At 43.0% G+C, this 13069-nt stretch overlaps 1 protein-coding gene across 2 annotated transcripts; it reads right to left on the reverse strand.

Annotated features, from left to right (window-relative positions):
- Positions 1-4215: 4215 nt before the first annotated feature.
- Positions 4216-12283, reverse strand: LOC124708463. Of its 2 annotated transcripts, XM_047240144.1 has the most exons (7): positions 12189-12283; positions 10776-10876; positions 8081-8153; positions 6794-7059; positions 6274-6393; positions 6029-6074; positions 4216-5054 (listed from the first exon to the last, which is right to left on the reverse strand). In XM_047240144.1, the coding sequence occupies exons 2-7, from the start codon at positions 10863-10865 to the stop codon at positions 4786-4788; spliced, it is 864 nt and encodes a 287-aa protein (XP_047096100.1). In that variant the 5' UTR covers positions 10866-10876; positions 12189-12283; the 3' UTR covers positions 4216-4785. The 2 variants fall into 2 exon arrangements, with proteins under 2 accessions (XP_047096100.1, XP_047096101.1); XM_047240145.1 differs by lacking the exons at positions 10776-10876; positions 12189-12283 and adding an exon at positions 9572-9692.
- Between the last annotated feature and the right edge of the window lie 786 nt (positions 12284-13069).

Consider the following 13069-nt stretch of genomic DNA (forward strand, 5'->3'; position numbering starts at 1 on the left):
TTTATTGTGGCCAGCCTCAATCATATATAAATGGTACATGATTAGAATACAAGACATATGCTGGCAGGTTTATACAACACCATACCACTACGTGTACAACTAGGTTAGCCTAACATATACAATTTATCACCCTCCCTCAATCTCAACCGAGATAGCAAGGTTGAGATTGCGTCTAAAAAATTGAAACAGTGGTAAAGGAAGAGGTTTAGTAAATATGTCAGCATGCTGATACTTGGAGGAGATGAAGCAAATCTGTAACAACTTTTGGGCAACCCTTTCTCAAACAAAATGAAAATCAAACTCAATATGTTTAGTGCGAGCATGAAAGACTGGGTTGGATAACAGGAAGGTTGCGCCAATATTGTCATACCATAGAACAGGTGAACTACTCTGAGATACCCCAAGTTCAGCCATCAGAGCTTGTACTCATATCAGTAAGTGCTTTATACTAAGACTTTGTACTGAAACGACCTGTTTAGCATATCCCTCGGTTAATCGCTGATCATCAGAATTACTAGCCCAATCCGCATCAGAAAACGCAAGCAGAAGATCTGGAGATGATGTAGAGCGTCTCAACAACAAGCCATATGACAAGGTGCTCTGAACATACCGCAAGATAATCGAGGAGCAGAAAGATACTGACACACCTTGTTCACTGCAAATGACAAGTCAGCCTGGTCATAGTAAGATATTGTAATCCTCCAACAATACTGCGATAGCGGGTAGACTCCTCAGCAGAAAGAAGTGTGCCATAAGTAGAGCATTGTTTATTAGTAGGAGTCATAGAGTTGTAACCGGGGTGGACTTGAGAAGCCCAGCTCGTCGCATAAGCTCAGAAGCATACTTCTGCTGACACAATACCAAGAAAGTAGTGTAACTCGCCAAGATCTTTAAGAGCAAACGAGGAGTAGCAGCAGATGAAGAACTCACCGGCCACTATGATGTCATCCACATATACCAGTAAATAGAGTGTAACGTTTGGTTTCCGGATAATGAAGAGAGATGTATCCTCAGTAGAAGCTGCAAATCCAAGGCCATGAAGAACATAACTAAAACGTGCATGCCAAGCACGTGGAGCATGTTTGAGTCCATAGAAGGCCTTGTCAAGCGACAAAGATACTTAGGATGTGTAGAATCCTCAAAGCCAAGAGTTTGACACATGTATACCTCTTCTTCAAGAACACCATGTAAGAAGGCATTCTGAATATCCAATTGTCGGAGTTGCCATCCCTGATGAAGAGCCATGGGCAATAGTGTGCGGATAGTAGTAGGTTTAACAGCATGGCTGAAAGTGTCCTCATAGTCCAAACTATAGCGCTGCTTGAACCCTTTGGCAACTAGTCGAACTTTGTACCTCTCGATAGTGCCATCATACTTTTGTTTAATCTTAAACACCCACTTGCAGTCAATGATATTGATGCCAGTCTGAGGGGGAACCAGTCGCCACCTCTTGTTGGTATGAAGAGCTGAGAATTCAGCTTCCATAGTGACGCGCCAGTATGTGATCACATGGCATGCATCGTGATGACCACGGGGTTCAATATGGACAAGATCACCAACGCGAGAGGTGTGCCACATGACTGTGTCGTCGGTGCGCTGCTTCGGGTTGCGAACACCACACATGAGCCACGTGGTGACACCCTGTCGAGGAGCAGGTGACAGAGGTTGATCAGGAGTCACGTGCTATGTAGTCGAAGCAGTAGTCCCGGGAGAGGGCACATGCGATGATGGGCCAGCCTACGGAGATGGGTCGTTCGGGGCAGAGCCCGGCGTAGAAGGCCCGTCGTCAGCCTGCCATGCATGGTCGGGCGCGACATGCAGCTGATCGACGTTTACGTCGGAGGCACCATGATCGACATGCTCCACGCCACAATCAGTAGGACTCGGCACCGCACGATCATCCAGTAACTCAAGTCGAGCTCCCCGCCCCAAACCACCAGCACGGCGCTGACCACCAACACGCGCCCTCCCACTCACGAATCTTCCATCAGTAGGAACGCGAACACGGGCACGCATAGCCGACCGCACAGACGCACCATCGCACTACTTTACCTTATCGATGTAGTAGAGAAAGAGCCAGGGAAGGTCGAGGAGGAGATCCAGGCGAAGTAGAGGAAGATATCCTCCATGAGGAGGAGCAACCGGAGGTGCAACGGCGTTGGAGAAGTGTCGACGACAAAGCCTAGGGCGACACTAGGGTTTCGTGGGCGCGAGCGCAAGGGCGCGGCCGAGCATTGTGGTGGCGGGAAAACGGAAGAGAAGGAGAAGGCAGAGCACCGCACGACGGGATAAACGTGGCCAGGGAGGGGAGTAGGACGGTGCTGGCGGCGATGTAGAGAAGCAGACCAAAGAAACATGAGAGGTGGGGGCAAATCAATTCATTGATTCTAGACCCAATGCATCATTAAGCGAGATTTTGGCTTACTCCTATGCAAACACTACAACCACACACGTAAGGTGTTTCCAAGCCTCCTAAAAATGCTAGACATCGTCCAAACACTACACACAAAAAACACAACAGGAGTAAGGATACACGTGTCAGCAGGCTGTGGACTTAAAAGAAATTCAAAATTATGTGAAAAAAGAAGTGTGTTAATGTAGAAAGCTGCCGACGAGGAAACTGTCTAATGGAGGAGGTAGGCCTGCTGACATCACATCCATCCTGATGCACTTTAAAAAGAATTGAGATGCCACCAGAGGACCAAAGAATAAGGAAAACAAAAGTTTCAAGGTATTTTGGAAAAGTTAACGGCCGTCGTGATAGGCTGATTAACTTATAGTACAGTAGCACTCTTTGTACAAGACCCGCTGAAGTATCTCTGAGTAAAGCCGTGGTATTTTTGGGGATTTCATTTCTGGCTACGTAATATGTTACTTTTGATTCCGATTGATAAGTTAGCTTATACATATGATTCTACCAAAACAGAACCTCTGCCGCCTCCTAAACCTAGCGCCCTCTACACCTCCGCTTTCTCTATAGATCGGTTTCCTCTCCTCCGGCCGATCTCGCCAGTGTCAGGAGGGGTGGGAAATCCGATTTATGTGTGGAGTTTTTATTGGAAGTAGTATTTTCTAGGGATTTGGTAATCATCTTTTTGTTGGCACCCGTCTCAATGGAGATGACATCCTCTACAATAAGTGATTTTCAGCTCTTCATTCGACAATGGGATCTCCTTCTCAATGTTAATGGTGTTGTTGGAAGATTACAATTTTCTAGGCATAGCTTTCTGATCCTGCTTTACCAGATCTATTTTGGATCTTTCTCATGGTTTGCCACGAGGATGATTGTCCTTGTAATATTTGTCTCGGCTTCTACGTACTGACCAATGGTGATTCGTACTCTCGGCTCCCCAATGATGTTGACAAAGTTGTCCGGTTATTTTGCCATGACATTGTGGCTCAAACTAAAATTATTGAATAACCTTCGTTGGTATTTACAAGTTTGTATTTTGATATTTACGTCTGCCTTCTAGAAAATATAAGATTACGTTATGGAAGAGAAATATTTGAAAACCTCAAGAATTTACTTTTTAGATTTTATTTTGTAATTGCTGGAGAAAACTCATGTATCTCTATTATTTGCATATGTGATATTGATTGTAAAAGAAAAATTATACATACGATTTATTTCTTCTCACTGTTTTCCTTAGCTTTACCTTTGCAGGGCTTTGCCTGTCATCGTTTCACCTTTTAATAGTCTGTATCCGGGTCACTAACCAGCATTCATAGTTCAATAAATTGTGTGCACAATTCTAACAACTCTGCTCATTTCAGATCACCGATGCCTAAGCCCTCGAGGAGACCACTGAGACGAAGACACTGAGTGTTTACTCGTCCTCTTATCTTGATGACTGTTTTTGTCTTTCCGTTGCGATTTCTGGTTCATGAAGGTGATACGTTTACATTTACCGCTTGGCTTGCCATTTTCAGACAATCATAACCTCTGTTCGCTTTTGAGAGAGTTATAACCCCTGTCTTGGATCTATCATGTGTTGCATTGGAATGTTTTGCATCATAATATGCTATGCCTTACTGTCAAGTTGTCCAAAAGTTGTCTTGCAGTTTTTAGTTGCTCAAACAGTCTTCATGGCGTCCCACATGTCAGCATCTTATGATTAATTGTTCGTTTCATAGCCGATATCAAGCTTAGAACCGCTTAGAGAGGGAGGGAGAGAGAGTTGCTTGTGACAAGTGAAGAAAAATCAAGAGATGTGCTATTGTGGAACTAGTGCATCATAGTTCTTTTCACAATGAACTTTGGTCAATTTGTTTCCCCCCAAAAGACCGAGAAGAACAATCATGATAAAACCAAGACCACTGATATATATGATCCATCGATCAACAACTGTTCATGCATTGGGGGATTGTCTAACCTAATGTATTGGCACCAGATATCAAAAATGCCCACATCCTATAGTCCTTGCACCAACTTCCTAACAAAATTCCAGGCAACGACATGATATTTTTCTAACTTTGCCCCCTGTCTTCCTCCGCTTATGTTCAATTTGAAGAAAACTAGGAGGTTCTGTTTTTCCTCACGGGTTCCTGGTGTGACATATCTGATCCTGACACTCTCATCAGAACAACAGCCAATCAATGGATCATGCTCTAGACACTCTGATCAGAACTGCTGCGACAAGAGTCCTCCTAAGCCGCCAATGTGGCAGATTTTGCAAAGACACCAATCGAACATCTACTCGACACTATCAAGAGCCATGCTTATCAACTATTATCCCGTAACAGCCACGATCCCACGGGGGTGGCATGAAGTGCAGAGTTGCAAGCTTATTTCTGCTGCACCTGTGCATTCTTCACAAGCTTCCGGGCTCGTAAGGGGTACCGGCGGGCTCTGGTTTCGTTCGAGGGCCTGCTCGGTTCTGCTGTGGTACCTTTGATAGTGTCAGGAGGCTGCAGCTCAACAACCTCTGACAGAGGTAGCTGTCGCTTACTGGAACTGTGGGTACCTTGTTGACTATGATCTGATGATTTGTGTGTCGAGATCAGCCTCAAATTTTCCTGAGCTTCCTCTTCATCTGTGTTGCTCTCTTCTATATCTGCATCAAGGGAATAGCGAAGATGGTAAGTTTTCAGGGACTAACATCACTGTGACGTCCTTTATTTCTTCACATACGTACATGAAAAGTGACAAGAAAACTAATACACTTCACTGAATTGGATTAATCAAATATCAGAGCTGTGCTCAGGCAACAAAGTAACTAGAACTAAGATTCCAGATTTTTGGATACGGGAAAAGACCCACTACCCGCATGGGTAGCTACGCACCCCTGCATTATACCAATATCAAGCCATATTAACTTGTATTAGCTTGTTTTCCTAGTAGAACGTGGAATTCTGGTGTACAAAAGTGGTTTCCAAATTTTGGTTTGAACTTTTCTTTGTCAAAGTCAACTCCTATTCAAAAAGTCAACGCAAATACGTTGGTGAGTTGACTTGGACCAAAAAAATATTCATATCAAAATTTTGAAACCACTTTTGTACACCAGAAATATGTGTTCTACTAAGAAACCAAGCTAAAACAAGTTAATATGGCTTGAATATTGGTATAATGCAGGGGTACGTAGCTACCCATGCGAGTAGTTACTTGGATAATGTGGTCAATAATATGGATGATTACTAATTTGTTAGTCAAAACATTAGGACAACTCACTTAAAGGAAAGTAGAAAGACCACATGGCACATTAACCTATTGCCTTTTAATTTTCAAGTTTCAACACCTAGATCAATGTCTAGAGACAGAGTAACTCTCTTAATCTATGTAATTCAACTAGCCTGAAAAGTTATCCTTGTGTTTCCTCTAATTTCCTCATGATAATGTACTTGTTGTCTTGAAAATATAATGATTCAGTGTGGCTTAATGTTTGTTACTTTCCAACTTATGATCTTCGCTCTCTAGAATTATGTTCAGTACTGAAAACTCCAATCCAACATGAAATTTCATTTGACCAAAGTTTCCTAATGTGCATTACAGATTTATAGCAATACAATATCCACAAAAGATCAGCAGTACCAGTAGGATGAATCAGATGAGCAGCATGCCAGCTTTTCCCATTTACCTGACACCATAAATAGACACACTATAAGATGTCCACAAAAATAGACAATAAATTATGTTTTATTTGAGGAATATATAAAAGAATCCGCTAAATTCAATAAACCAACCCAAACTGGTCAAGAATCACCCTCAACACCCTACGACAAACATGAGTTAACAAAATGTATTTAGAAGCTAGACCTTGGGCATTAGAAACTTACCGCTGAAAGAGGTACAGTCCAACCTTCAATGATAGACCAATCAAGCGCGGGCCTCAGGTCCTTATGGTTAGCGGCATGAGGGGGCCCACCTTCACCTATGGGAGGTTCGAACAGAACCACCTGTAGAAAAATGTCGAGCAGGAAAATGTGAGTATTTATCTCTGGTAAATTTTGTTATAATCTTGGCCAGAAAACATATAATCAGCATGAAAACATGGTGATTAAATGATAGCATAATTTGTCCCACTTCAAATTTTAATCGTTGCACAGAACTTGGAAATTCTTATGATGGGATTTTATCAGTGTGTCATCTTCATCATCAAGAAAGTTGATTGTGCACTACACGACTACCAGCCCATAACACCATTGGACCACCAGGTAACAAGCAAAAGAACTTAACTGAAGTATCGATAGGACAGATTCACGAAACATAGTGGTCTATGATAACAGTGAACAACAAGAAAGTCGATATGGGCAAGAACAAATTCCTGGCTTAAACAGCAAATTATTAAATGTTTACCTCAGCCACATCTTCACTGATCAACCTAACAACTTTTGCAGTCCAGTAACAATCTTCACACAACCATTCAACTGAATCACCTACTTTCCAGGTATCGTGAACACTGGCTATCAGCTTGCTCTTTGGGAAGTCCTTAGGAACTTGATCTCCCCTATACCAATTAGGAAAGGGAGGACGCAACATGATTTGACTACCCGCACTTGATTTCCTTTTCTGGCATGCTGAGTTGAAAGGGTTCTTTTGAAATACTCGAACCCATTCGTTGGCTGCAAAGGAAGGTCATGAGGAGTAACTATATGAGGTATACAGAGAATCAATGTTCATAGTCTTGATCAGATTCAAGTGTTCCAAGATCTGCTGGTGTCTAGCCACCAGTATAAGGGTAAAACTGATCATGACAAGAATTTTTGCCATACTTACAGGCACCAACTTAACTGCCCCCCTCCAGTCAAGACCAACATTTGGGCAAGAAAGCACATGCTTTGGAGGGTACTGGACAAATGGTGCACTGATTGATGAGTTGTCGGGTAAATTTAAATGCAAGGTATAGTCATACTAGATGTTTCCATGTTTTTACTAGCTCTGTAGATTAGAGTATATGCTTCGCAATATCCTGCTCAAAACCAAACTCGTCAATTCTGATATGTACAGCATGCTCCATTTTTGGGGAGATATAAAGGGAGGGATCACATGGTTTTTCAAGTGCTGCATGATCTATCGCATTAGAGGTAAAACAGTATTTGCTAGACATCATACATGATCGACTAAAAGCTGGAAAAAATATTATAAGATATTTAGAACAGAGATGTTTCTTGATTATATATTGTATAATTCCAGCTGGACTGGGGGCACTACACAGAAAAAAGTTAAGTAACATAGCTTAACATGTGGGCATATTTCTAGATTGAAAAAAAAACTAAAGAAAATCATTTCCATACATAACATGTTCTTGTTTAAATGTTGGATATTCCTCTGATATAAATAGAAGTGTGTAATTAGAAAGTCCACTTGCAAGAATCGCGTGCATAATATAAAATATAGTAGCTGTCTCCAGGCCTGAGTGGTGCATACAAGGATAATTCCAACGTTTGAAGTACAAATTATATCTACCAAAATGAAAACCATGGTGCTTGGGCCACCATATCCTTAAGCTAAGAGTTCAAGAATGGGTCGTCAAATTGATTTATTGCATGTAGTTCCTTCACAATCTCTCTTCAAACAACCAAAGGATATGCAAAAGAAAAGGTTGCACAAGAGAGAATAGGGCTAGTATAAAGATAAGCTTACCTTCTTCAGTATAGTCAATATACTCCAAGTAATACTCAAGGTGCCCAGATTCTGTGACACGCATATCATTTATCTGAAAAATAATGCAATATGTGTTAGTAAAGTCCCACGCCTTACTTTGGAATGAGTAAAGGGAAGTGTTTTGTCTATAGTCCATGAGATCATGGTCAAGCGGTAAGAGCTTATGTTTTATTTACTGTTACTATGAAAGTAGTAGCACACCAACAAATTATATTGGCAAGAAATCTTTATCATCTATATTTTGCATTATGTATTCAAGTACACAAGATTCAACCAAACTTCTCTATTGCCTTTACTTGTACCCAGCAGTAAAATAACCCAGAAGTGTAGCATAGACCTTTGTCCACACAGAGGCAAATGGTCACGAGTTTTATTCTCGCAAAATACTTGTCAGTGTGCTAGCTGTGTGGATTTCATTATGATTTTCTGATATTTAAACAAGTGAACTATGAGTCATGAGCCTTAAGATGATTAGTTCACAGTAAGGTGAAGGTCGATATATTAAACAATGTACTCTACTCGGAAACAACTTAGTAAGAAAAAATGTGTACTTATTATCAGCCTTCAAGAGGACAACTGTTGTTACTCGGTCATCTTTTAATGATCACTTCAGCTATTACTAAATATAAGATAAAGTTCAGCTCAAAGGCATGGTATGAAAGTTCCACCGGCTCGAGGAAGGCTGAAGATAGGTGTAGGTCCAAAGAGCGAGGTGCCACCTGATCAAGACCTAAGGAGGCTCCACGATGGAGGTGTCTGCATATGACCCACAACTCTGGGGAGGAAGTAAGCCTGGTGAGTAACTATTATCCAAAATTGTGGGGAAAATGTATGCGGAGGCCCGTGGCTACCTTTATTGGAACATGCACCACTGGACCGCGCACATGAGTACATGACCAAAGACTAAATAAAGTTCAGAAATAAAATAAAATCCGAGAAGAAAGATGCCCCACAAGGATAAAGAACTGGAGAAGTAAAGAGTTCAGGTCCACCCTATTCCATGATCCAAATCCATAAGCAATGGTCTAAGATCCTGCCCTTCATTTTTCCCTCCCACGAAGGCTGATGGTGGTCGTTTAAATCAACCAGGCTCTAGACCTATATAAACCACACTTGGGAGCAAACTTGGGAATTGGGGAATAGATAGGGTTTTGGGCGTGTGAGGCTGCCAGCAGGACCCGCGAGCAATATCCGATGTGGCGGTAGGTGTCGGCGCTCCCCACCGGCCCTTGTGCGTAGGGGCCGGCATGGGGTTGGCGGAAGTTTTATTGGGCTCCAAACTGTGCCAGTGGATTATGGGGGCCACCGGTGTGAGCCCAAAATGTAGCACGCACCCCAATAGGCCTATTGGGGGTGCTATTGGGGCTGCAGGCTCTAGACCTATATAAACCACACTTGGGACCATTTATAACCATAGTCTCTTTGACCTAGTTCGTGCAGAAGATTCTATAAAGAGAATGAGGTAGTTACCCAGAGAGTATTGTAGTGATATCCTAAGAACCTATCTTGACCCTCTCAACCTTGTGTTGTTTGGATCCAGTCGTAGGGCAACCGAGTTTGTATAGATATCCATATGTCGCTATTTGCATCCACATACAACGACCCTTTCTGATGCTAGCGTACCCACGAGTTTCACTATAACAACAAGTAGAGGGAAATGGTGTGAGGAATTAGCTCAAGTATTACAAGTGCACAAAGAATAAGCGGCATGTGCACTCTGCTACCACTAGGGAAATACATTCTCCTCTAAATATTTGGATTGAACACATAAGAATCATGGCACACTTGTCTCACAAAGTACTTATGGTATTACAATTTTGTTTAGCCAGGTAAATATATAGCAATAAATATAATTGGTCAACCTTCTACTTTAGAGACCATTTTGATGCGGAAACACATGCAGGGAGAGTAGTTATTTGCTTCCTGAATTACTGAAATCCAAGGTTAAAAAGGCGCTGAGAGAGCAGTGAGGCACGCTCAGAGGAACTGAAGCTCAAGTGTTTTGCATGGAACCATACAGATAGAAATTGTTTAGCCGGGTAAATATATAACAATAAAAATTATTGGTCAACCTTCTACTTTAGAGACCATTTTGATGCGGAAACGCATGCAGGAAGAGTAGTTATTTGCTTCCTGAATTACTGAAATCCAAGGTTAGAAAGGCGCTAAGCGAGCAGTGAGGCACGCTCAGAGGAACTGAAGCTTAAGTGTTTTGCACGGAACCGTACAGATAGAAAATAGGGAAGCAATTCAGGGCATCCAGGAGCAGAGAAGTGGAGGAGAGTGGTGTTTGCTCCGAGGAAGGAGAGACGGCGGAGGCAGGGAAGGGACTACGCCGGTAGTGCCACCTTTTTTGCTGTGCATGTGTGCGTGAAAGTGAAGACGTGGGAAAAAGAGATAACAGAGTAGATGGACAACTCAGATTAGAAATGATAAATAGTTCGGATTGGGTTAGAGAACTAGGGTTCGATAGTGTGCCTCACTAGGCCAGCTCTGTAGGAGGAAAGAGATCGTTAGCATGAGTCTCGTATGCCCTAAACTGCGCTAATGGGCCTTGTCAGCGCTTAAGTAGCCGCTTAGGGCCTAAGCAAAGCGTTTTGCCATTGCTCAACGCTTAGTTACGTTTTTTGAACCATGAAATCATACAAGTACTAATATAAATTAGACGTCCCACCTTGGAGCGAAACCATGCACCTCTGTAACCTTCAACAAAGGTCTTTGATTCTGCGAAATCTCCAATTTCAAATGGAAGAATTAGATCCATGTCCAGCCAATCTGAAGGTATTACCAAAAAAAATATACAAGGGGTGTTAGAATATGATAAAGCGCTAAATCAAAAACGACATTTGTTCAAATCGCACCATGTTCGAATATGATAAAGCGCTAAATCAAAAACGATATCTAGTAACAACAGGTCATGTGTAACACTAGTAAATCAAGCTGCGAATGTATCACAACAACCGCAAGCTTGATTCTGTAGTATTCGAATCAAAGTTATCCAAGACCATGCGCAACTATAGCAAAGTCAAAGAGTAGCGAGAGTGAAAATGGCCAGACAATCCAATGGAATACAAATCATCATCAATGTTACAGTAGACCATTCGTCACCTTGGCGGGCTTTTCTAGGACGTGGTAGAAATTTAGATACCACTATCCCGATGCATTGTTTCTCAAGTGTTGTACCTAAACGAGCTTTCACTTAATTGGATCTGGGACCGCACTTGCATTTTATCATGCTAGGCTATTTGTGGCATAAATTAACCTGATCCATTTTTTTTTTAGAGATACACAAGGATGAATATACGAATTCTAAATATACTGGTGTTCATACAAAAAGTATGAATACATTAGCACCAAAGGATATATTTCGGGCTGACTGTATCAATTCATGAAGGTAAGTGACTCTAGTTAAACTCACACATACACAAGGATGAAGATACGAATTTAAATCATACTGGTGTTCATATAAAAAGTACCAACACATTAGCATCAAGATGTATTTCGGGCTGAATGGATCAATTCATGAGCATAAATTATTTTGGCCCAACCAAGTAGTTTTTCAGTGCTTTTGTGTCAAGCTACACCCCGGATGTTAGAATATGTCCATAGTATAACGGCAAGCCGCTGTGAGTGAACACAATTGGTACAGTCAACATCAAACATGCATGGAAACGATAGTTAGCCTTAATCTAATAGTTTACACGGGCATCAGGGCATCAGGGCATCCACTGATACTCATCCTTGTAACTTCAACCCAGGAGATGTACATTTCAATTTCAGCAACTCTGTTTGATGGGAACTACCGTGCCAAACGGAACAAAACGGTATAGTATAAGATAAGTTGAGAATCTGCTGTGATTAAATCACCGATTGAACTCGGCGGTGAGATTGGGCAGTAGGTGGAGAACTAGGGCAGGGGTAGGGCGATGGGGCGGGGCGGAGCGGGACAGGAAGATGGCAGGGGTCACGGCGTGGGGCGGGCGATAGGCGGCCGCCGGCGCGCAGAGGCAGAGGCAGAGGCATAGCAGAACAGAGCAGGGCGCGACGGAGATATGCGAGGATCTGAGGAGGGCAGGGGCGCGCGCACCTGCAGTCCGCGGAGCCGGAAGGTCCGCTGCTCCTCCGCCGCCGCCGCACGCTCCGGGGCCGGGATTACGGCCGCCGGCGTCGTCTCCTTGTACAGTGGCGGCACGGCGCTGCGCCGCGGACACGGAAATCTGCGGCAGTTACTAGTCCTATTCAGGGCATGGTGGGAGCAGATGCGGAAATCGGTGGCATTTCTTAGGATGGAAGGCATTTATTCAGGGCAGGGCGTGGTGAGATGAAATCGGTGGCGGCTGCGCCGTTTTTTTGCCTTGGAAGAGAAGAAGAGAAAGCCTTGTTTTCCGTTAGTCCGTCCGTGCGTGAGAGTCTGCGCCAACACGTCATCGGCGCCGTCGGTGGGGTCGAATGTTTGCTGCGCACGCGAGAACAAATTCCCGTCGCCATTCCAATATTTCACGATGGAAATTACTATACTGCGCATCCGTCTAATAATTACAAGACCTCGATCCGATTTGGTCTTGATCGGTTGGTTCTAAATGGTTGGTGATTTCTGTAGCAACAGAGCAGAGTAGTGACTCTTTCTTTTTTTAACCAAAATCTTGAATTGAGCCTGATTTTGAATTAACGAAAGCATGAACCAGCTAAAAGATACACCATAAGTTGTAGCGCACACGCAAAACGCACACTAAAACCAACAATGGAAGATATAACACAAAAATAAACGCCACCTGAAGCGTCAACTTAAACTAGGTTGATGGAGCCTTGTCTTCTATTGCACCAGAGCGACCACGTGCCAAGTCCACGCAAACAAGTCTCCACCGCACAGGAACTCGACAACGGGCCATCACCCTAGCATAACTTGAGAATCCAAAGGAGAAGGGGTCTTGCGGCGATGCCTCGAAAATGTGCATGGCGTGAGAGCGC

This window comes from Lolium rigidum, chromosome 4 (assembly GCF_022539505.1).
Source record: "Lolium rigidum isolate FL_2022 chromosome 4, APGP_CSIRO_Lrig_0.1, whole genome shotgun sequence".
NCBI lineage: Eukaryota > Viridiplantae > Streptophyta > Magnoliopsida > Poales > Poaceae > Lolium > Lolium rigidum.